Source organism: Leopardus geoffroyi, chromosome A2, assembly GCF_018350155.1.
Source record: "Leopardus geoffroyi isolate Oge1 chromosome A2, O.geoffroyi_Oge1_pat1.0, whole genome shotgun sequence".
NCBI lineage: Eukaryota > Metazoa > Chordata > Mammalia > Carnivora > Felidae > Leopardus > Leopardus geoffroyi.
Window position 1 is genome coordinate 94377032 of NC_059331.1, and position 26062 is coordinate 94403093.

The following is a 26062-nucleotide window of genomic DNA, read 5'->3' on the forward strand; positions in this document are numbered from 1 at the left end:
AATACCGCGTTGGCGGCCAATGGTGACGTAAAACTTTCGCGCGGTGAGTCCGTGTGTACACTTTCGAGGGAGTCAGCCCTGGAACGTCGCAGTCATGGTGCGGTGCGGTAGCGTGTGGTTCAGAAAGGTCCGTGACTGGTGCCTCTCAGCCTGAAGCTCGACAGATTGGTGCCTGTAGCCCCACCTTTGGTTCCCCTTTCCTCCCTCCCCTTTTTCTTTCTGGAGGCCTTTTTCCTGCTTTTTCTACTGTAGTTTTCTCCTCTCAGTCCTTCGGAGTCAGACTTGGCTTTTGAGAAGTGGGAAGAATATATCTACCTGGAACGGTTAGAACTGTTGTTTGGGGGCCCAGGTGTGGAGGTTCTTCAGGGGAATTGTGTGCACGTGGAATGCGGAGCTAAGGAAATTAGGTTTTAGTTATGCAATATAGTATACGTACCGTGTAAGGTTGACTTTTTCTTTTGGCTCAAATAGCGTTTCTTTCTTTTAGGTAGCAATATACATAGCCTTTTCTTATAAAAGTTTTCCTCAAGTTCACGGTTTTTAAGAGCTTTCTAAAGACTTTTCATCAGAAAACGAAAGTAATGTAATTGGCTTCCTTCTTGCAAGAAATTTCTCTCACTTTGTATGCAGTGCCTGTTGTAGAATCATTTCTGTAAAAATTTAGTCGCTCCAGATTAAAAAAAAAATCTCTTTAAGAGCTTTACTAGTAATGTTTTTTTGAAACTTAACCGGCATTATTAAACAACAAAGAGTCAGATACTCCTAAGTTTGCTTTCTAAGCTGAGTCTGATGAATCGGAGGAGTAAAAAATGTGGCACCTGTTGAACGGAACTTTAAAAACAAACTTTCTTTTTATTGGAGGTAGAGGTATGAGTAATATCTCTGAATTATACTTTATTCAACCCTCTATTTTTCAAAAAATAGGTAGTCAAAAGAAAAGAGACTTGTGAAAGGTAGTACTTGGGCATGTGAGGTAACTAATTCTCCAACTAAAAAGAAACTGCTACATTTTTGGGGGGGTGGGTAAGTCACGAAGGGCATGGTTGCCATGAACAGTCACTTCCTCTCCATGTTGTTTGCAAGGGGAATCTATTCACTTATATGTGATGCGTTTCTGGCATAGCCTGGAAGAATCAAAGCATAAGTTCTTCACCCTCAGAGAAAAATACTTTGTCTATTCCTCAAGTTCTTCTTTTCCATATTCCTTCTACCTTGTTTCCTTACAACATCCTATTTCGTGACTATATTTGCATACTCAAAGACTAATATATGAATCTTTGTTGTGTACCTATCCACTGCAATCTGAGATCTAAACTGCATCAGAATCACCAAGGGAGTTTTTTCTAAATAATCCTGGTGAGACCTATCCTCATCCCCTCCTCCAGAGTATAGCAGAATGGTCAGTGGACTGTGTAGTTTAAAAAAACGTTCCCAGATGTTTTTGATATTTAAACTATGCTAAATGACTAAGGGCCATGAATTTAAGACATTACTCTGTAAGGAATTTTGATAATTGAGAGGTTAATACATAGGATCTTTACCTACAAGAAGTTTAGTGAGGGAAACAAGTAAACACTAAATGCAGTGTAAGTTTTCAAAGGGTGTAATAAGAGATAAGATCTAATTGCTGAGAAATCCCAGCAAAGTTAGTGGTGTTAGTTAGCAGCATTAACAAAGATATCAGAAAATAGGACATGTAGGTAGGTTTATGATAGAAAAGAACAAATGACTTTGAAGGAAAAAAAATGAACAGTGGCACGGAGATGTGACAGTAGGTCATGTACAGAGCAGAGTGAGGAAGGAGAGATAGGTGAGGTTGAAGGAACAAAAATGAAACTGGAAAGGTAGGTTAAGAGCTTTGACTACTGAGAATTTTACACAGTTTCATAAACAGCAAAAACTAAAAAAACAAAAAACATGAATGGTTTTTTAATTGGGAGAAACATAGAGATCAGACCCATTTTCAGAAAAATAGTTCAGGCAGCAAGACAAAGAATGGGTTGAGGAAGGAATGACTAAACACAGCAAGAGCATTTTAGGAGCTAATATGATGGTCAAGATACTAAGTTGTACCAGAAAGGAAAAATAAATAGAGCTTTGGGGAAAGAAGCAGGTATAGTCAGAGATTCCCCTACGTAGTCTCAATGACTAGATAAACTGTGGTTCCATTATTTGGAAGAACACTGGGGGAACAGAATTTACCTGAGGAAAAGTTTGTGTTTTCATATTATCATGGTTGTATCTGATGTGACTATTATATTTTCGACTAATATCTAGGAAAAGGTGGATTATTTAAGGGGTTTCAAATATAAATTAAGTAGTGGGTTTTGCCCTTAGTTGCTTTAGACTATTAAGCTTACCTCCTGGTGGAAATGTTCAACAGACTAGGCATAGAGAATATCTCACCCAGGTGATAGTTAGCTGGTATGGTCTGAGGTCACCCAGAGGAAAAAGTCTAGATTGAAAAGTGGGACAATGTCATAAACCTTCAGACAAAAAGTGAAACAATAAATGATCATTGAAAAAAAGAGGTATTAGAGGAGTTAATCAGAGGGGAAAGGGAGGTCAGACCAGAGATGAACTAAGAAAAGATTATGGATTTGGAATTCACAAAGCGGTATTGATTTTTTTTAGGAGCTTTAGTGGCAGCAAAGGACTAGAAAGGAGTTCTAAGTTGGTAAGCACGTTTGGTATCTTAATGCTCTCTCTCTCTGTCTTTAAAGTATGGAAACTTCATTGATAACCTAAGACTCTTCACCAGGGGAGGAAGTGGTGGAATGGGTTACCCTCGTTTAGGTGGAGAAGGTGGAAAAGGTGGTGACGTCTGGGTTGTAGCCCATAAGAAAATGACTTTAAAACAACTTAAAGACAAATATCCTCAGAAACGGTTTGTGGCTGGAGAAGGAGCAAATAGTCGGTAAGTATTGCCTGAATGACTTTGATTTTTGAAAATTGTTCCCAGGGGAAAAAAAAAGTTAGAAGATAAAAATTGAATTGGTAATTTGAAATAAATTATATCCTCTATTCATAACTGAGCAAACATCTACAATAATTAGCTCTAGTGAGGATAAAAGGTAGAGACTATGCAATGTTTTGAGACTCTTAAACATTTTTATTTTCTTCTCGCAATGTCTGTTTATATTCTTTTGCACTTCTCTGTAGAAACAGAAAATGATCTGAATCCCCACTATTTTCTTCTAAAATTAAATTGTCATTGACAGTCTTTGGGAAAACTTCTTCAAATCTCAACTGTGCTACCCACCCCACCATCACCAATAGTTCTGCCAGGATCTTAAGGTTTAGAGCCTGTTTCACTGATCTGCCTCTTGTGTATTTTCCTTTGGCTTGTTTTGGTCTTTTCTCTGTGACATCAAAATATTCCCTTTATTTTTTTTTTGTGCAAGTTTTTGTTATTTTTTTTATGGAATATATGTTGCTCTCAAAATATGGGAAAAAAACCTTTTTCTTCTATTATAAAGAAATTGAAGAAAAATCTTACTCAGTTACCTAGATTTTGGAAGTGGTGCTTGAACCAAGTCTTGAAAGGGGAATAGGATGTTGCCAGACAATCAAGGCAGGAAAAGGTGTGTTGGCAAGTGTACAACATTTATAAAGACACTGATTAGGAGGGAACAAGCTGTTTGGTGACATAATAAATATTTCTAGCATAACTGTGGTACAAGTGGGGCAGCTTGCTTTGAAATAAAGACATTGTAGTCCAGATTATGAAGGATCTGATATACTGTGTTACAGTTTGAATATTATCTTAGAGTGACGGGAAGCCATTGAAGGATTTTAAATAGGCAAGTGACAATACATTAGTGTTTAGGAAGATCACTCTAGGGATAATTGGTTAAAGAATGGATTGGATGTGTTGATTGAGGCCAATTTACAGAATATCGCAATATTTTGTAAGTGACGAAGTTCTCAAGGTCTGGCCTGTACCTATCTTTCTAGGTACAGGCCCTCTACATTCCCTTCTACATTCTATGTTTTCTGCATTCCAGCCATGTTGGCTTTCTTTTATACTAAAAGAAAGTATAGAAATGTACTATACATCATTTCTCCCCAGATGTATAGTACAGTCTTGGTACATAGTAGATATTCAGTTAACATTAGCTGAATGATGGATTGGATTGACGGATGGATTAGAGCTAGGTTAAAAAAGTGAAATAAGTTAGTGTATAGTATAGAAATGTATAGTATAGAAATGTACTATACATCATTTCTCCCCAGATGTATAGTACAGTGATTGGTACATAGTAGATATTCAGTTAACATTAGCTGAATGATGGATTGGATTGACAGATGGATGGATTAGAGCTAGGTTAAAAAAGTGAAATAAGTTAGACTTCGTGATTGATGGCAGTACTGAAGGAGAATAATAAATCAAGGATAACTTCCTGGTTTTGACTTGAGTAGTAGGTAGATAGATAGTAGTATCATTCTTTGAGAAGGATTATGGTAGAAAGTGGCAACTGAGATGTAGAGGAAGGGGGTTTGAAGGGTCTATAAAGATATAAGCAAGCACTTAAAATATAGGTCTGTCATTCAGGAATATGGTCAGGTCTAGCGATAAATTTGTTGATCATAAGCATGGACCAGGGTAAGTGTATTACAGAAGAGGAAAGGATTGAGGATCAAATTCTATTATTCACCAACATTTAAGGGAAAGAAGCAGAAGATGTGATCTAAAATAGAGAGTCAGGAGAGATTTAGTGTCATAGAAGCTAAGGAGGAGGTGACAGTCTTGTTTATCTTGTAGAGTTCAGGTAAATTAAGTCACGAAGTTGAATAAACTTACTGAATGCCAGAATTTATTTTATAGCTCTGTGAATTATGTCTTCATGTGTCTAAATTTGGGTCCTACAAGAAGTAGGTACCAAGGTAGGATGAGCTGAATGAGAGATTTTTTGGGGAAAACACTTAAACACCTGTAAAGGCAAATTGGGGGGGGACCTGAGGGGTAGTTGGGAAAGCTGTCTGACCACTTTGCAGGTTTAATGCCTTATGAAGGAGAGTAGGAAGGGCAAAGTTTTAGTCTGCTCTGTAGTTCTAAGAAAGTTTAGGCACAGCTGATGGTGATTCCTTAATCAAAAGTTGCCCATCAGAGGAATCTTAGTTTCCTACAAAGGGGTTGCCTTAGTAACCCTGCTGTACCCAGTCATTGGCTGGAAGTAGACTGCAAGAAGCATCATCTCTTTAAGATTTCAGAGCACAGCAGCTGGACCATAGGTCAGTTATGTTCCCTGCAGTCAGGTCTAGGAGATGCATTTTCATGGCCCACTATGTTACGCAGTGTTCAGTGTTTTTGTAATCAATTGTTCAGTGTTGTTTTTGTCAACTCAGAAATCTACAAGCGATTTTCAAGTTACCTTATCTGACATTTGGTTTCTGGTTATAGAACCAAAAGATGAGACTCTTGAATTGATGAAATTGAGCTCTCATTTGTTTTCATTTTGCAGTGCTAACAGGGATAACACACTTTTTGAGAATCAAGAATAAACTAATGCCTTACATGTAGTAGACTCAAAGATGAACTCCTACAATGGGGTATGGTGTATCATGCTCTGATTTTAAGGTATCACTTTGTAAATTTCAGTTCAAAAACTTTGTATAAATCAGTTAAAATCATGAATGATTGATTTGAGAATAGATTGGTATTTTAACTTTTTGAAATATTTTTTTGGAGTTTAATATTTACTACAGAGAATTTTTTTTTATGCACTAATATCTACACATTGCTTCATTTATCCCCCATTTTACCTCAAGAATATAGTACTTTCCAACCAGTCTATGTCCTTACCCCAAACAACCAAGTTTTATGAGTATTTTGTTGCCAATTTCCCCCCCTCCCCACCTACCTTCACCTCCTCATTTTCTGTTTTTCAGACAAAACTCACTTAATTCCATTTGAAGAGATTTGTTCCCTATTGAATATAAATCTTAACTCCCTTCTTTTCCTTTAAAAATTGTTCATGTGCTTTAATTTTGGGGAGGTGAAAAAGTTAGTCCTGGGAAGAAGATCTCGATTATTAGACTTCCTTTTAAGTACTCTAAGTCAGTGTTTTCAGACTGTGTCTTTCTGTTCTTTATTGTACTACTTTCAAATGAGTTTTACTGCCATCCATAGTGAGAAACATTGTAGACTTTACCCAACCATGTATGTTATGTCTATTTTCTGTTCTATTCTGTGGCATATTGTACATTGTTGTTTTCTTGTGGGAAAATATACATTATAACATGAAATTTCTTTTAACCATTAAAAAAATTTTTTTTTCAATGTTTATGTTTTGAGAGAGAGAGGAGACAGAGTGTGAGTGAGGGTGGAGCAGAGAAAGGGGGAGACACAGAATCCAAAGCAGGCTCCGGGCTCTGAGCTGTCAGCACAGAGCCCGATGGAGGGCTCGGACTCACGGACCATGAGATCATGACTTGAGCCAAAGTTGGACGCTTAACTGACTGAGCCACCCAAGCACCCCTTAACTATTTTTGAATGTATGGTTCTGTGGCATTGTTCTACATTCATATTATTGAAGTGATCACATATCTTGTTTTAAATGCTGGTTGTGACTGTATGAATGTCACACATTCTGTAAATGTTTGAAAAACATTGCATTAGGATTTTAAAATCAATTCATTAGATTTCAAATAAAAAGAATAGGAAACAGTATCATGTATCACCTATTAAATACAGTTTCACAAAACTTTAAAGTCATACACACACACACACACACGACTGTGAATTTGTGTGTATCTATATTATTTCTTATTGAGTTGCAATTGAAAATTGACAACTACTTGCATAAATACCTAGTAGTGCAATTGTTGGGTCATAGGGTAGTTCTATTTTTAATTTTTTTTTTTTTATTATTTTTTTTTTAATTTTTTTTTCAACGTTTATTTATTTTTGGGACAGAGAGAGACAGAGCATGAACGGGGGAGGGGCAGAGAGAGAGGGAGACACAGAATCGGAAACAGGCTCCAGGCTCTGAGCCTTCAGCCCAGAGCCTGATGCGGGGCTCAAACTCACGGACTGCGAGATCGTGACCTGGCTGAAGTCGGACGCTTAACCGACTGCGCCACCCAGGTGCCCCTCTATTTTTAATTTTTTGAGGAACCTCCATACTGTTTTCCAGAGTGGCTGCACCAGCTTGCATTCCCACCAACGATGCAAAAGAGATCCTCTTTCTCTTAAATGTTAAAATTTCTATGCGGCAGACTGTGAGTCTGGAGTTCTCTCTTGTCCAGTAAGCGAATGGATGCAGAATTGAATATGAGAGAAGTTAATGTCCAGGAGAAGACAAGGGCCTGGAACAGGAGTTTTATCTCTGTTTTTATGGAGCTCACAAGATATTACTCACCCGGTGAACATGAGGAAAACAAGAGCTTACACACATGAAAGTGGAGAAAACAAGATCTTACACATGTGGTGAACGTGAAGAAAACAAATCAGATAGTAATCATTAACGTGTGTGTAAGCAAAGTGAGGGGGGTGCAAGTGGAATTTATACATTGGTGCCAGATGGAAAGTAATTTCCTGCAGATGATACAAGTTACTCGTGATTCCATTACAATATCTCCTGGGACTCTCTCTCTCTCTCTCTGCCCTTCCTCAGTTTGTGCTCGTTTGTATGTGCTTTTGCTCACGCTCTCTCTCCAAATAAACATTAAAAAAATAAAGCTGTTAATAGTGCCTGGGACATATTATTGGCTGAAAAAGTAGTAGATGATTATGTAATAGCCTTAGTATAGTTATTATGTAACTGTATAGTCTAATCTCTTTGTATATTTTTGTTCATTTTGTCTCTATATAATTCAAGCTCATTGTAAAAATATCATAAAGTAAAAAGATGTGAAAAAAGAAGTCAGTCACCTATAATTCTTCCACCCATAGGTAACCACTATTAATCATTTCTTGACTTTTCTAAGACTTTTATGTACATTTATGCAAATTGACTTGTGACAGCTTGTAATTATATGGATGTATTTAAAATTTTGGGGTACAAAAGTGAGAGCACAGTATTTTCTGACCTTTTCTTTTCACTTAATGTTTTTTTTCCACACTGGACAATTGTTCAAAATAGCTGCATACTAATATACTACTGGAAATAACAACGTTTGTCAGTCACTTATTGAGATAATTATAGATATTTTTACTGTTATAGTCACAATGTAATATATATCCTTGTGTATATAGTATTTTATATGGTTGTTCATTTTTTTTTTTTAGGATAAATTTCCAGAAGTAGAATTGCTAGTTAAAAGTTTATACCAATTAATTTTTTCATGAACAGTATGAGACTAGTCAGATGAGCGTCCTATAATTAGTGTACTCTTTATTTGAGATCAGAGTTAAAAACTTTCTTATTCAATGGGTTTTCCTTTTATTTCTAGCTTATTTGTGTTGTAGCAATGATCTCTTCAGATATACAGTATTTTAGTTCATTATGGGTTAAAATGACTTTTGGTGATTAGCTTGGTAACTTAAATCATTATGTATTATGTATTATTTGTTTTTATTATTTTATTTTTGTTAAATTTATGTGATAGTCTAAAATGCAAGTAAACAATTAGGGACAGTTGTCTCTTCCACAGATATTTGGCCACTTAACATCTGCATTAACAAGAAAACTTTGTTGCTAGTCTTTGTAAACCATTATATTTGGTTGGGCATAGACCATTTGATATAGTGGGTTTTCTCTGTTTTGATTTAGCTTTATTTTTTTGTAGTGTTAATGCACTGAAAGGCTCCAGAGGAAAAGACTGTGAAATTCCTGTACCTGTGGGTATTTCAGTAACTGATGAAAATGGTAAAATTATAGGTAAGTGTATTATAGATTCTAAGGTTGAGAAAAATGCATATTTTCTAAAATTGTTTGGGAGCTGTGGGGCATAGCTTCTCTTGAATTTCAGAATATTTTTTCAGCTTACTTGCTTATTTATTTATTTATTTAAAGCCCATGAGCTAGGGAGAGGGAGAGAGAGAATCCCACTCAGGCTGCATACTCAGCGTTGAGTGAGGTTCAGTATCACAACCATGTGATCATGACCTGAGCCAAAATCAAGAGTGTCAGTTGAGTGTCCAACTTCGGCTAAGGTCATGATCTTCCAGTTCATGAGTTCAAGCCCCACATTGAGTTTGCTGGTGTCAGCCCCAAGCCTGCTTCGTATCCTTTGTCCCCCTCTCTCTCCTCCTCCCCTGTTTGTGCTCTCTCAAAAATAAATAAACATTAAAAAAAAACAAAACTATTTCAACTGCTAATTTATAAAAGATTTTTAAAACTTAATATAAACATTATCAAAATTAACTGCTAAATTTAAAATTATTATAAATATAGAAGAGTATTTACTCAGTTTTAAAATATATAACTAGTCTCTAATCAACTGCTTACAAAATGTTTTCTGGGATCAAACTTTTAATAGAATCTTAACCCAGTGGTTTAGTCCTGTAGATTTATAAACTGTAATTTTCTGGCATCTGTTTATAAACAAAAAAATGTCATTACTGATTAGCTCCACTTAGTAATCTTTTCTCTAAGTATCTTTCTCTGTGTTTTTAAGGAGAACTCAATAAAGAGAAGGACAGAATTTTGGTAGCTGAAGGAGGTCTTGGTGGTAAATTACTTACAAATTTCTTACCATTGAAAGGCCAGAAACGAGTCATTCACCTTGATCTAAAACTTATAGCTGATATAGGCCTAGTAGGGTAAGTATCATTTATATTTTTATTTTTATAATTTGAGAGCGAGAGTTCATGAGTAGGAATTAAATATAAATGGTAATTTGGGACCAGTGTTACTTATGGAATAAATTTATGGACTTTGTGCATTGTTTGTATACTTGAGAAATGCTCTTAAATATAGTCACTTATATTGCAAAAAATATAAAAGTTTCATAATTAATATTTATTTTTAAAAAGAAAGGAAGATCATAGCAATTAAGTAAGCTAGTGGGAATCTTAGAGGATGAATCAACAAAGAAAAAAATCAAATGCAATAGTATAAGAAGGTAGAAAATGTTACCAGATATTAAGGAATAAAATTACAAATCCAAACCACATCTTAAGAAATGTATAGGAGAAAGTAAAAAGAAAAGAATAAAATGATTGAGATACTCTTACAAATCTTAATAGAGGTACTGATATTTTATTAATCAGGTGGCTAAAGACCAATCCAGACCATCTCAACCATCAGACTTAGATCCTATTGTGCACCAAGTTAGATCTTGCTATGACTGTTTCCCTGTCCTTCTTGTTCTACTTAGGATCTGTCCATTCTCAGTACTGCAGCCCCCACAATGTTGTCCTCCTTCACCAGCTTCCATTCTTTCATCAAGCAGTGCTGTTTAGCTGTAGGGTTTGCAGTGCTGACACCTGACCAGAGGGGGATGGATAGCAAGATAGGAGAAAAATGAAGGGAAAATTTTAACATTACATTTCTCCTGTCCCTTTCTCCCTGGCCCCACTTTAGCATTACACAGTAGTCAGATAGAATACCTAAGAAAACGGTAGGGAAGACTGCCTTATTGCTGGCTTTACTTGAAACTGCCAATTCCATTCCTCACCTTACATAGCTTCTTTCTAAGCTCTTTTTATTTTCCACTCCAGCGATTTCACTGCTTCTTTACCAGACTCCTCAGTCTGAATCCCTTACCTCTTGCCATGCCTGTCTAGCTACTAGGTCTTAACAGCAATGGCTTAGAGTTCATAAAGGCCCCATTCCTGTTCACATTGTAACAGGGAAAGATGTGATCCTGGTGTTCACATTCAGTCTTTTCCATAAACCTTAGTTATGAGCCATAGGTTCTATATTACTGTATATATTTCACAATGTTGTGGGTTTAGTAGGGTTTTGTGGACTGAGAATATAGCCATTTACAGTCTCATTTGACACAAAAATGTGTTTCAAGTTCTATAGAGACACCTCTACAGACTAAGAATAGCCTCACAAGGCTGAGTAGTAAAGTTGGAATGAGGATGGGAGACTCAAGTGAGAGACTGTTTGTGTTAGAATCTCATATTTTTTGGAGGCCACCTGGATGGTGTCGGATAGATTGTAGAACATCTCTAAGCCTTTCCCATTTTTAATAGTGGATTTAGATGTTGGTAAAATATTGCTGGTAAGATAACACATTTGCGGCATAATATATGCCTTGGATTTATGAATGCTCAATGAACAATTGGTAGTTGCTGTCATTATCATCATTATATTGTCAACTTATTGGGAGTACATATAGTGAAATATTAAGCTTTTCAGAGATATGATATTAGTCAATATAAAGCATCAAGTTTCTTTTTTTTAAATTTTTTTTAGTGTTTTGAGAGAGAGCGAGAGAGAGCAGGAGAGGGGCAGAGAGAGAGAGGGAGACACAGAATCTGAAGCAGATTCCAGGTTCTGAGCTGTCAGCACAGAACTCCATGTGGGGCTCAAAGTCACAAACTGTGAGATCATGACCTGAGCCAAAGTCGGATGCTTAACTGACTAAGCCACCAGGCATTCATCTTTTTTTTTTTTTTTTAAAGCATCATGTTTCATACGTACAATACTTAACATATGTATTTTAGTACTTTTAAATTAGGCACCTATTATTAAAAAGTTATTGCTGTGAATACCAGCATAAACAGGACCTGTTTGCTGGTTTCAGGAATGAACTGAACCTTAGAAGAAAGGTGTCATATAACGAACATACTTGTATGGCTGTTGTCAAATCTGATCTTTGCATAGGTTAGATTTCAGCTTCTTAAGTTTTTGTTAAGTACTTCCCAGGAAAACTCTCAAGTATCAGTTCTTCAATCATTAGCGTTCTTTCTCTTCTTTTATTTTGATCTCTTTGGAAATAGTTGCTGGCATTTTTCTATGTTTAATACTATTATGAAAATGTGAAGATAATGGAAAGAAATAAGTTCAGTTAGTGATAATCATGGATAAAAATGATTGCAATTTGCTTTCCTTTTTTTTTTCAATTTGCTTTTCAAAAAGTTACACGAGGGGCACCTGGCTGGCTCATTTGGAAGAGCATGCAACTCTTGATCTTAGGGTCATGCATTTGAGCCCCACGTTGGGTGTAGAGATTATTTTAAATAAATAAATAAACTTTTTAAAAATGTTATAAGAGTCTGAGTGAGTATAATAAGATAAAAGATGACTGTATTTCCACAGGAAAATGAGTCATTAAAAAATCTCACATTTTATTCTAAATTCATTGTAGGAAGATCTATTTAATAAGATATTTTAATTAGATTTATTTTTAAAGTTAAAAGAGTTCTACTAAGAGGTAGAATTTTTATTGAATTCTTATAGAATAATTTTTTATAGAATTTATGTAGGATTTCATATTAATATTTCCAAAGTATTACACCATTATTCCAAGTGCAAGTTTGGCAGGTTTTGAAAGAAGAACTTTTTCCAATTTCAGTGAAAAGCATAAAAGCAGGGATCACATTTATCTCCTTGATTGCTTTATTTTTGAGGCCTAGTATATTGCTTGATATAAATTAATGCTTAATAAATATTTTTTGGATAAATATAATGAAAATATCTGAATGGAACTGAGGAATCCTCTCTTAAGTGATGCCTGTTCCTAGTACTTTCTTCCTTATATGGTGGGCCTTTCTTAAGGTAAATTTAGCAATAAAATAAAAGCCTTTAAAACAAACATCTATTTTTTATTTTATTTTATTTATTTATTTTTTAAAGTTTATTCATTTACTTAGAGTGCACATGAGCAGGGAAGGGGCAGAGAGCAAGGGAGAGAGAGAATCCCAAGCAGGCTCTTTACTGTTAACACAGAGCCCAATGCGAGGTGTGATCTCACCAACCATGAGATCATGACCTGAGCCAAGATCAAGAGTTGGACAGTTAACTGACTGAGCACCCAGGTGCCCCTACAATAAACAGCTATTTTAATTCAGCATTTTCTCATCAAGAAATGTATCTCAAGAAGGAGGTTAAAGTGTGTGTAAAAGTTCAACGAAAATAACTGTAGTATTTAAAGTTTTAAGAAAGAAGCTAGATAATGAATAGATAAGTAAATGCTGAAAGAAAATTTGCCAAAAATAGTTGTTTATTAATTCTAGCACATGCAGGTGACTGTACTGTTGATACATGTCTTTCTAGCTATACATATTTTTTTGTGTGTTATTCCTAATAAAAAATTGGAGATAACCTAAATGCTTAACAATAGGAAATTAGTTAAGTAAATTACAGTGGGCCTTGAAAGGTGTTCATCATGTATTATTCAGTTTAAAAAGCAGGCCAACTAACTATGAAAGTAGTCTTTCAGGAAAAAAAAATCAAAACTAAACCTGATCAAGGCTTTATATCAAACTAACAATTTATAGAAAATCTGGGGCACAAGGAGCATGCTAAAGGACATCATTGGGGTGCCAACAACAACAAAAAAAAATCCAGACTATGGGAAAGAAATGCTGCTATAGGACAAATGACCCAGTTTCCTTAAAAATAAAATTGCAGAGGGGAAACAAGATGGAGGACCTTTACCATAAGAAATTTAACAGATATATCAACCAGTTGTAATGCATGGACCTTGTGTGGGTCCCTGTTCAAACAAACCAACTTTAAAAAGGTTTTGGGAATGTGTTATTTGTTGAAGCTAGGCGATGGCTAAATGGGATACATTACTTCTCTCCACTTCTGTATGTATTTGGAAATGTTCATATAAAATGTTTAAAAGAAAATCTACAAAGCAGTATAAGCAATATTTTGTCATTATTTGGCTACAATTAGTGGATTATAGATATTTTTATTAGTTTCTTTTTGTTTTCCTATGATTTGCAGGTTTTTTAAAGATAATTGAATTATTTACTCTCAGAGATACTAAAACATCTCTAGTGTCCAGCATGAATTTGTCTTTACTTTTTTCATATGTATATTTTGTTGTTCAAGTTTTTCAAGATTATTTTAAATTTATATTCTACTTTTATTCTCAGAAAATATCCAAGAAATCTACTTCCTGAGGTGTTAAAAATTCAGAGATAAGCAAGTATTAATAATACTTGTTTTAATACATTATTTTATTTTTCCATTTCAGATTCCCAAATGCAGGAAAATCCTCTTTGCTAAGTCAGGTTTCTCATGCAAAACCTGCAATTGCAGATTATGCATGTAAGTATAATTTGTTGTATATTTTAATGTGTGTAGGTAAACTTTTAAAGACTGCACTTCCTTTGAGTATGAATGAAATGACAACTCTGACATCACTTTAGTTTGAAAACTCTTGGCCGATAGAATACATGCATTTCCCATTAATCCTTGAAACCTCTGTAGCCCTCAGCAAAGTTCCTAGCACTTGTTAGGCACTTGCTTTGTTGCATTTATTTCTCTGTTGCATAATCATTTATTTAATTTAATTACGATTTTATGAGCATCTGCCCTTTATTAAGCACTGTACTTTCATTTAGCAAGTATTTATTTCTGTGAACTACAGTAGGTACTGGAGTTACAAAGATTGGTAAGCAGCAACAGATACCATTCTGACTCTTACTGAGCTTACAGACTAGTAGGGGAAGGCACATATATCACACATGACTGTGAGGGAATATAATATTCTATGAGAGTGTAGGTGGCTGCTTAAAACTCCTTTGGGAAAGTGTGATGCTAGGGCTGAGGTGTAAAGAATACATGAGTGAATCAGTGACACACAGTGGATGTGAAAGGTGTTTCAGCTAGAGGAAATAGCATGTACAGAAAAGCTCTGTAGTAGCAGGGAGATTTGTGTGTCTAGAGAGCATGTAGTAAGGGAAAGAAGGAATCAGGATAAGGCTGGAGATGTAGGTAGAAACCATATCACATAGACGGAGTAGGCTGTATTTGATCTTTACATCTATAGCCTTTTAATCAAAGGATAAAATGATTAGATTTGCTTTTCAAAAACATCTCTCTAAATATAATGTATAGAGAATGGAATGGCATGGGTCAGAGAATTGGTCTGGGAAAAATATGCTATTGTAGTAGTTAGATGAAATATAATGAAGGTTTACACTAATGAATGAATGTGATAGAATCTTTGCCATCATTAAACAAAAAGATACAAAACATACATTAACCTGGAAAATAAAAGCCATTCTAAAATTAGACTCTGAGGGAGTAGAATTAATTTTGGGCTAATTGCTATAAATTACACAACCAATATTTATTGTTATGATACAGGGACTCTTGAGAAGGAAAGAGGAAGAAAAGCTCAGAGTTGTAGGAAGGAGGCTAGTTTCTAAACTGATGAGGCTTGAGGATAACTGAATGAGAAAAGGACTAGATAAGTTTCATCCATAGACCCAGTGATAGAAACCTAAATTCTCCTCTACCCACCAACACCTTTACCACAATCCTTAAAGTACAATAAAAGAACTTTGAAGCCCTCTAATTATATTAGATCTATGGCTATGCAGATTATAATTATATTTTCCATTCCAACAAATGAGAACATAATCTGAATTAAATTGTTCACAAAAAAGAAATATTATTTATTTTATACATGAGGCTAAGACAATTTTGAGAGTACCAGCCTTTATTCTAGCCTTAATTTATTGTTTTTTCTTTCAGTTACAACATTGCAGCCTGAACTTGGAAAGATTGTGTATAATGATTTCAGACAGGTGAGTATTTTTAAAGTAACACAGTTGGTTAGAAGGGAAAATACTTGCTTTTGGCACTTGGACTTTGTGATATTTTATTGTTTCTGTGGTGTTAGGGGGAGAAAAATTACCAGGATTTTGTTTTTGGTAAATGGAACCATTAACAATTCAATTCTATTGACTGCAATCATAGTAAAATATTGTGTAAGAATATAACTTCCTTCTCCTTCCAAATTTTAGGTCCAGTTTATCATTACAGCATCCTATCTTCTTTATCTCTTTGATCTCTGTTTGTTCTCATTGCAATTCCATATTTTACTGCCATATTTGATTATTGATTTTTGTTTCCTAAAAGCATTTTCTAAAGTTCATGGAATTGATTTTATTCCAACTTTCTCTTTCTAAAAAAAAAAAAAAAAAAATGTTTTAATTGAAGAGGATTCTGGTCTAGCTATTAAGTTATTTTTCCTTGATAAGGAAGAACTATAGATAGTTTGAATAATTAGAGTAAAAATAAATAAAAAATGGAAGTAACAAAACTTTTATTTATTTTTTTTATTTTTTTATTTTTAACATTTATTTATTTTTGAGACAGAGAGAGACAGAGCATGAACGGGGGAGGGGCAGAGAGAGAGGGAGACACAGAATCGGAAGCAGGCTCCAGGCTCTGAGCCATCAGCCCAGAGCCGGACGCGGGGCTCGAACTCACGGACCACGAGATCGTGACCTGCGTTGAAGTTGGACGCTTAACAGACTGAGCCACCCAGGCGCCCCAAAACTTTTAAAATATATAATGTATGATCAATAATTGTGCTCCTTAGTATTTACCCAAATGAATTGGAAACTTAACATACACACAAAAACCTGCACATGGACGTTTGTACCAGTCATATTCATAAGTGCCAAAACTTGGAAGTAGTCATGATATGCTTCAGCAGGTGAATGGATAAATAAATTGTGGTAATAATGGAATATTATTTAACATTAAAAAGAATTGAGCTATCAAGCCATGAAAAGACATGGAAGAACCTTAAATGCATATTACTAACTGAAAGAAGTCAATCTGAAAAGACTGCATACAGTATGATTCTAACTATGTGACATTCTGGTAAAAGGCAAAACTATGGACATAACAAAAAAATCACTGGTTACCAAGAATTAAGGGGAAAGAAAGAATGAATAGAAGAGCACAGACGATTTATAGGGCAGTGAGACTATTGTGTATGATACTGTGCTGGTGGATGCATGTTATATGTTTGTCAAAGCCCATACAGTGTACAACACCAAAAGTGAACTCTAATGTAAAGTATGGATTTAAGGTGATGATGTATCAGTGTAGTTTTATATAATCCGCTGACCTAATTAAAAGACATTAAGATTTATATTCATTTTTAATAGTGATATAACAGTGAAAAATGAAATGCTTCCAACAATTATACAGAATATTAAATAATAAAGTTACAAATACAGGATAATATGAATATGGAGAGCAATATTTAGAGGAAAAGAGTACATTGTAAATTTTAAGGGAAACTTAATTCTCAATAACAAAATTCTCAGTGGAGAACCTCCAAACAAAATTTTAGGACATGAAAAAAAAATTTAGGACATGAGACCTCTGTTGTATTTTGTCTAGGTAACTGCTTTGTCACTTAGCCACAATTGCCTTTAAAATTCTGAAATCCTATCCACATGGGCAGTTTGTGTAGAGCAGTGCTTCTCATCAATTACTGCACATCAGAATTAACTGGATGGCTTCAGGAGAACAATGATAAATGAAGCCTGAGCTCCAGAGATTTGAAACCAAATTCCTTAGTGGTAGGGCTTGGGCATCTCTACTTTGTCAAAGATCCCTGGGTGTTTATAATGTGCAGTGAGTTTTGAAAACCACAAATGTAGATTAATGGTTAACATTTCAAAAAGGAATTATAGGAACATTATGTCCTTTACTTACCAAGAATCTTCAGTAGTCCTCCTGGTAGAACATGAACAAAAAAGGAACAATGGTGCCAAATAATCAATTACATATAGAATTTAAAACTTGAAATGACAGAGCTATACTAAGTAAATGCTGAATTAATATCCTTCTGTACTTTTAAGAATTTACAAAGTTGAAATTCTATGACAGGTTCATATTGAACAATATAATTAATGTAATTCTAAAAAGGATTTATGTTATTAATGTTAAACTAATCCCTAGAATTCTTAGATTATTAGATTAATAAGTAAAACTGGGACTCTAATTTTTGATAACAAAGTATTTTGATTCTTAGAACATTTATTTTGTTATAAAGGTATCTTGGCTTTATAAAGAGTCAGTGGTAATCACAAATTAGAAACTATATTTGAAGTATGAAAATCTGTGGATATAATTGTTTTCTTTTTCATCAAACCATTTAACTTTGTATTAGATATCAGTAGCTGATCTTCCTGGTTTAATAGAAGGAGCGCATATGAACAAAGGAATGGGCCACAAATTCCTCAAGCATATAGAAAGAACTAGACAACTACTTTTTGTTGTAAGTCATATGCATACCAATGTAATATACAAATGAATGTGAAAATCAATGAGTTTAGTTTTCCTAGAAATTGTTTATGGCAATAAGTTTTAAAGATAAGGTAGTATCATATGTTATTCCACTAAGTGTTTAAATGGGGGTCAAATACAGTAAATAATTCAATTATATTGTAGGGGTGGAAATGATTGTAATTTTATCAGAATAATTATAGCTATCCTAACACCACAGTTTCTCATACTTATTTTGAATTACTAAATTACCAATAGTGTATAGGTTGAGAAATTGTTTTTAACTTGAGAGAGTAAAACATTTCAAAACAGAAATTTATAACTGTTTTTATGTTGTTTTTATGTTAGAGACTGTCTCTTTCCATCTTTTTTAGGTCGATATTTCTGGATTTCAGCTTTCTTCCCAAACTCAATACAGAACTGCCTTTGAAACCATAATACTTCTTACAAAAGTAGGTTTTCTGTTTTACTGTGTTCTGCATTTGGTCTAAAATGTAGGCATATAGGACTGTATTAAATAACAGATAATTAGAATAAATATATGTTCCACCTCTACTTCTTGAAGCTTTGATGTCAAAGAATTATCTAAACCTACCTTCTCCAATTCTTCTGTATTAACCCACTCTTCAAACTGTTACAACCAATAAAATCTTGTTTGGTTCCAAATCCTTGTTACATATTTCTCAGACTTTATTTTGCTTGAACTTTTATTCTTACTTTTTAGATTGTTTCTTCGTCTATTTTTTGTGCTCTTTCCTGTTCATTGTTTAAGTAGCATTTGGTTACAGTTAATATACTGATGACTGCCAAATCTGTTTCTGATGCTTAGATCTTTTGGTTGTGCTTTCGATCAGCTGCCTAATAGATATCTTTGATTGGATGTCCCATTAAGTTATCAGACTTATAAAATAACTTAGTTATTTTAGTTAGTATAAAACTAACTTTTTTTTTTTTTTTTAACTCTTCATCTTCCCCAAGAACTTTACTGGGTATATAAACCAGAAACCTGCGTGTTGGTCTTGATTCTATCTTTCTCACCACCTGCATTAAGCCCTGTCAGTTCTATATCTTAAATCTCTCTGAAATTCATCTACTTATCTTCATCCACACTGTTAAAATCAACCCCCTTCACTAGAATGTAATCTCCTTGTTTCCAGTCTCACCTCTCTCCAGTCCATTTTTTTTTTAATTAAAATTTAGTTGACACACAAAGTTATATTATTTTCAGGTGTACAACATAGTGATTCAACAACTCTGTATAATATGCTGTGCTCACCACAAGTGTAGCCTCCATCTGTCACCATATAATGGCTATTATTATACCATTCTCTAGTCCATTTTTTATTTGGCAACTGGAGTGATCTTTGTGAAAGAATCAAGCTGATGTTTTTTCCTTGTTTAAAATGCTTCAATGGTCCCCCACTGCTGTTAGGTTAACATCTTACCCTGAACATGGTTTTTGAGGTCTGGCAAGAGTTGGCTCCTACCTAGCAGTTCATCTGTGCCCTTCCTGCCTTACTTTCTATTATCAGCCGTATGATTTCTCTTTAACACAGCATGATGTCTCTTACCTCCAGGACTTTTTATATCTTATATCCTTGTTAATTTTTGTCTATTATGAATAATGCTTCTTTGAGCATTTGAATACAGGTTATTGTACGGACATGTTTTCATTTCTCTTGGGTATATACCTAGGACTAGAGTCGCTAGATAATATGGGAAATCAATGTTTAACACTTTGAGAAACTGCCAGACTTTAACAGAGTGGCTGTATCATCGTACTATTTTATAATCGCACTAGCAATGTTTTGTGAGGCATTCCATTTTTTCCACGTGAATGCCAACATTTGTTATTGTCTGTCTTTTTTATTTTAGTTATCTTAGTGGGTGTGAAGTGGTATTTCATTATGGTTTTGATCTGCATTTCTCTAATGATTAATGATGTTGAACATCTTTTCATGTGCTTATTAGCCATTTGTATGTCTTTGGAGTAATGTCTATTCAGAATACTTTGCCCAATTTTTAATTGGGTTACTTGTCTTTTTATGCTGAGTTGTAACAGTTCTTTATATTTTGGAAATAAATCCCTACCAGATATATGATTCACAAATATTTTCTCCCATTCTGTCAGTTTTCTCCACTTTCTTTTTTTTTTTTTTTAAGTTTTTATTTATTTATTTTGAGAGAGAGAGCGTGCGAGAGCAAGCACAGGCAGGGCAGGGGCAGGGAAAGAAGGAGACAGAGAGAATCCCCAGCAGGCTCTGCACTGTCGGCACAGAGCCTGATGCGGGCTTGAACTCAAAAACTGAAATCGTGACCTGAGCCAAAACCAAGAGTCAGACACTTAACCGACTAAGCCACCCAGGCACCCCAACCCATTACTCCATCAGTTGTCTTCGTTTTCTTTATCTTTTTTTGAAGCACAGAATTTTACATTTTAATGAAGTTCCGTTTGTCTGTTTTTTCTTTTGCTTGTGTATTGGTGTCATAGCTAAGAAACCTTTGCCTACTCCATGGTTATGAAGATTTACTCCTAAGTACACTTACTTTTTCCAAGAATAATACAAGTGTAACATTAAGTTGTCATTATTTGCTTCTGAATTTTATCAGTGTGCTTAATAGATGTCTAGATATCTGTATTTGGACCTTGGCACAAAATCACAACTGTGATTTTGAATTAAAATATTGGAATTTAATTCAATTTGAATTTAAATATATTGAATTATTTGAATTAAAATATATTAACACATGACGTAACCAGTAAGCATTTTATGAATTTTGTCGTTTAGTTTTGTGGTTGTTGGGGTTTATTGCATTTCAGGAATGTGAGTGGGCTGTAGATTGATTACCCAGGCCTGCATAGTAAAGATATTACCAAATAGGTGATCTATACAGATATTTTAATACAATTGTTTTGTTTTTCTTTTTTTTATTTAAAGGAGTTGGAGTTGTACAAAGAGGAACTTCAGACAAAACCTGCACTCCTGGCAGTTAATAAAATGGACTTGCCAGGTGCCCAAGATATGTTCCATGTACTGATGAATCAACTCCAGAATCCTAAAGGTAAATACATTTGTTCATTTAATGTCAATTTCATGATTACCTCTTGTGTGTAGAGATTGCTAAATGGTATAATCAATGGATAAGAAAACTGCCAGTTCTACTCTTAAAAAAAGTATGAAGAAAGAATGCATACCATATGAAACTTTTACACTGTAATATAATCAAGTTTCAGACTTGTGATGTGGACAGTAAATTAGAAGAGACGAAAGAAGAGGTCAGGCTTCATGAAGAAGTAAAACTTAAACTGGGCCCTTAAAGAATTAATGGGATTTGGATCAGAAGAGGAAAAAGTCAACATCTTACCTGTAAACTCTTTTACTTTAACGTACTTAACAAGTTCTAGAACTTCATTACCCTAATACACCACAAATTTAAAACCAGAGCAGATAGTTTTAAAGAGGTGTGTATCTTTGCAATGCTAGCTCTATAGGTCTCTGAAGGGTACTGATCTTCTAAAAAGAACTTGAATACCTGTGTATGTGTTACATAGAATAATAGAAGCTGTTACTGCAAAAGGATTTATTTGTTTGAAAATTTGTTCCTAAATGGACCACTTTGTGTAAAGGAACTTAAAGAGACTCTCTACAGTTTTGAATATTGACCTTTGCAGAACACTTTGTATCCTACAGTGATGATGCTTTCACTTTTTTGAAGCTAGTAGAGGACCTCTTCACAAATGAGGAAAAGCAGGGTGGACGGAAGGTGGCTAATATGTTTGTAAATGGTACTAACTTTTCTGTTTTTATCCTTGGCACAAAAATTGGGGAAAATAAACTCTAGTGTACTAGGACTAGCAGAAAGCACCAAAAGATCCTTTCTCTCCTCTCAAAAATCTTTCCACTATGTCATTTATGTATTGGAGATGACCTTAAGTTAATAAACTACTCTTAGAATATAAATACCCTTGGAACTACTCAATAATCTTCATTCCTTAATGTCACTTGCTTTATGAAGTCATTAGATCTGTTTGCTAATTGTTCTTGCAGAAAAGGGAATTTTTAGAGGAGGTATCAGAAGGGAGGGTAACTCAAGGGTTTGTGCCTATTTTGGACTGTCGTAAAACAAAACATAGTCCCCTCAGTGATAATTCCTGAGTTAGCTTCTTTAGATTTCTTTGGGGGCATATGAATCTCAGAAACCAAGCTCCATGTTAGCTTGTCCAGTCTCTCCCAGTCTAGCCTTTCTGTTAACCCATGTTGACCCATCCCATCAGGGTGCCATTCCCCCGCCCATTGTCTTGGAGGCAGGGAAGTGGACAAAAAGTAATATGTCAGTCCCTTTGGGGTGATAAACCAGACTCATCTGAAATCATCTACCCTTGAACTGTCCCCACACCCTTTTCAGTTTTAGTATGGCTCCTACCACTAGTGATAAGTCTGTATTTTAGGGAAGCTAAAGGCCACCTATATACTGAGGCAAGCTAGAATGTCCCACTCGTGAATGATGTTATTTTTATACATAACGTCTTTCAGACATATGTTGTCTGACTTCATTGAACTCTCCAAGAAAACCAAATTTATTGCTTCTGTAAGTAAATCATATATGATTTATCTTTAATTTATTCTTAATTTGGTTTAAAACATATTCATCCAACAAATATTTGCTAAGCACCTATCATGTGCAAAGAATCTTATCATTGTCATTTGTAAAAACAAAAGATTCTGAGAGCTTATTAATGAGGGAAGGAAAAAAAGAATTAAAAATGCCAAGTTTTTGGTTCATAAATCAAACCTCTAACATAATTTTAACTTCTTTTCAAAGACCATGAAAATCAGCTTAGTTTTGAGTTTCTCTGTTTCAGATTTTTTGCATTTATTTAAGAAAAACATGATTCCAGAGAGGACTGTGGAGTTCCAACACATCATCCCCATCTCTGCAATTACGGGAGAAGGAATTGAAGAATTAAAGAACTATATAAGAAAATCTCTGGATGAACATGCCAACCAGGAAAATGGTGCATATCATAAGAAACAGTTGCTTAATTTACAGATTTCTAATACAATATCTTATAATGAGCCACCACCAAAGAATGGTGTTACTAGTCCCAGATAGATGTAATTTAAATCTATTAAAAATGATATCAAGGGGCCCCTGTGTGGCTCATTCGGTTAAGTGTCTGACTCTTGGTTTAGGCTCAGATCGTGATCTTGTGGTTTGTGAGATTGAGCTCCGTGTCAGGTTCTGCACTGACAGCATGGAGCCTACTTGGGATTCTCTCTCTCATTCTCTCTGTTTCTCCCTTGCTCACATGCATGCATGCACACACACACACTCTCTCAAAAAAATAAATAAGTAAAATAAATAAATAAGATATAGAAATTGTGTTCATTTCACAGACCTGTTTTTTTAGGTTAGTTATTATTAACCTTCTGATATATATGCCATCATTCAAGAACCATACTTTCTTGTTTTGTAGTTAAGTGCATTGATAGTAAAAAAGTAACTTAAAGCTAAAAATGACAATTTGTAATTTTATGGCCAATTCACCTAAAACAAAATCCTGATATTCCTGTATTATGATGTCTCTAGTGAGGTCATTTATTTATATATATATATAAAGAGAGAGAGAGAGAGAGAGAAATTTTTTTATCCGAGGATATTATTAGAATGAGCAACTAGGTTTTGTTTTTGAGTCTGTCTTGTACCTGATTCTACTAAATATGTGATAGTTCGTTTAATTGGAAAACCTCAGAACCCTAAATTTCAACTTATGTTCAGTTGTAGTGAAGATCACTGATAATATTTAACAGAAACTAGCAGGTAGATGTTTGTAATTTCACCTTTTAGACATTTTTCTTTCTTAAGTGTAAGTATTTTTTCCTGCTTTGGATCAGACTGGAGTATCTCATTTTGTTGTGCCCATATCTGTTTTGTTGTCTATTCTCATATTTTAGTAAAGAGAAGTAATAAGAAGTGTAAACTTTAAACAGTATTATCAATCATCAATATATTCTAAAGAGATTAAAATTTCTAAATTTCTGTTGTAGTTTCAAAAATTCAAATTGGATATTTTTTCTTAATTAGTTTCATTATAATAGATATGTTCATTGTAAAAGAATTTTGAACAGTGCAAAGCATATATATCTTAATTAGTTTTATTATATACATATATTCATTGTAAAAAAAAAAAAACAACAAAATTTAAACAGTGCAAAGCATATAAAGGGAAAAAGAAAAGTTCCCATCTTTCTGTGTAGGGCCATCCAGTCCTTCCCAGAGAAAACCACTGTTAATAGTTTCTTATATTCCGGCAGAATTTTTTATTCATTTATCTTTTTACCCAAATGAGTTCATTATGTAAACCTAAGGTTTTTTTTTTAAATAGTAGCAAGTTAATTAGCTTTTTTTAAAACATAACTTATTGTCAAATTGGCTAACATACAGTGGCAAGTTAATTAGCTTTCAAAAATTATTCTTCATGGACTTCAAGCTGTATTTACTAAGTTGTAAATATCAAGACAGTATGGTACTAACACAAAAACAAACACTCAGATCAATGGAACAGAATAGAAAACCCAGAAATAGACCCACAAACGTATGGCCAACTCATCTGTGACAAAGCAGGAAAGAATATCCAATGGAATAAAGACAGTCTCTTCAGCAGGTGGTGCTGGGAAAACTGGACAGCGACATGCAGAAAAATGAACCTGGACCAATTTCTTGCACCATGCACAAAAATAAACTCAAAATGGATGGAAGACCTAAATGTAAAACAGGGAGCCATTAAAATGCTTGACGAGAAAGCAGGCAAAACCTCTTTGACTTTGGCCGCAGCAGCTTCTTAAATTTTTTTTTTCATCATTTATTTTTGAGAGACAGAGCATGAGCAGGGGAGGGGCAGAGAGAAAGGGACACACAGAATCCGAAGCAGGCTCCAGCCTGCCAGCACAGAGCCCGATGTGGGGCTTGAACTCATGAACTGCAAGATCATGACCTGAGCCAAAGTCGGACACTTAACCAACTGAGCCACCCAGGTGCCCCATTTCTTTTTAATTTTTTTTTAATGTTTATTTATTGACAGAGCATGAGGAGGGGAGGGGCAGAGAGAGAGAGAGACATAGAATCTGAAGCAGGTTCCAGGCTCTGAACTGTCAGCACAGAGCCCAATGTGGGACTCGAACTCACAAACCAATAGATCATGCCCTGAGCCGAAATTGGACGCTTAACCAACTGAGCCACCCAGGCACCCCTGCAGCAACTTCTTAGCATGTCTCTGGAGGCAAGGGGAACAAAAGCAAAATGAACTATTGGGACTTCATCAAAATAAAAAGCTATACAGCAAAGGAAACAATCAGCAAAACTAAAAGGCAACCGACAGAATGGGAGAAGATATTTGCAAATGACACATCAGATAAAGGGTTAGTATCCAAAATCTATAAAGAACTTACCAACTCAACACCCAAAAAACAAATAATCCAGTGAAGAAATGGGCAAAAGACATGAATGGACACTTCTCCAAGGAAGATACACACATGGCCAAATGACATGAAAAAATGCTCCACATCACTAATCATCAGGGAAATACAAATCAGAACCACAATGAGATACCACTTCACACCTGTCAGAATGGCTAACATTAACAACTCAGGCAGCAACAGATGTTGGCAAAGATGTGGAGAAAGAGGATCTCTTTTGCACGGCGGGTGGGAATGCAAACTGGTGCAGCCACTCTGGAAAAAAGGATGGAGATTCCTCAAAAAATTAAAAATAGAACTACCCTACAACCCAGCAATTAACACTACTAGGCATTTATCCAAGGGATACAGGTATGCTGTTTCAAAGGGCACATGCACCCCAATGTTTATAGCAGTACTATCAACAATAGCCAAAGTATGGAAAGAGCCCAAATGTCCATCGATGGATGAATGGATAAAGAAGAT

At 34.9% G+C, this 26062-nt stretch overlaps 1 protein-coding gene across 6 annotated transcripts; it reads left to right on the forward strand.

Moving 5' to 3' along the window:
• The first annotated feature begins 24 nt into the window (after window positions 1–24).
• GTPBP10 (GTP binding protein 10) lies at window positions 25–24168 on the forward strand. Of its 6 annotated transcripts, XM_045497002.1 has the most exons (11): window positions 34–127; window positions 2724–2917; window positions 8734–8825; window positions 9565–9709; window positions 14053–14126; window positions 15561–15613; window positions 18004–18111; window positions 18494–18571; window positions 21059–21182; window positions 22655–22709; window positions 22984–23125. In XM_045497002.1, exons 1-11 carry the CDS (start codon window positions 95–97, stop codon window positions 23000–23002), a joined length of 975 nt encoding a protein of 324 aa, XP_045352958.1. In that variant the 5' UTR covers window positions 34–94; the 3' UTR covers window positions 23003–23125. The 6 variants fall into 6 exon arrangements, with proteins under 6 accessions (XP_045352956.1, XP_045352958.1, XP_045352952.1 ...); XM_045497000.1 differs by lacking the exon at window positions 22655–22709 and having other exon boundaries at window positions 25–43; window positions 22984–24168; XM_045496996.1 differs by lacking the exon at window positions 22655–22709 and having other exon boundaries at window positions 22984–24168.
• The last annotated feature ends 1894 nt before the right edge of the window (window positions 24169–26062 follow it).

Coding starts and splice junctions, on each gene's coding strand:
- GTPBP10 (XM_045496996.1), top strand. CDS start 95: ATGGTGCGGTGCGGTAGCGTGTGGTTCAGAAAG. Junction 9,710..14,052: donor GCTGATATAGGCCTAGTAGG/GTAAGTATCATT, acceptor TTTCCATTTCAG/ATTCCCAAATGCAGGAAAAT. Junction 18,572..21,058: donor CCATAATACTTCTTACAAAA/GTAGGTTTTCTG, acceptor TTTTATTTAAAG/GAGTTGGAGTTGTACAAAGA.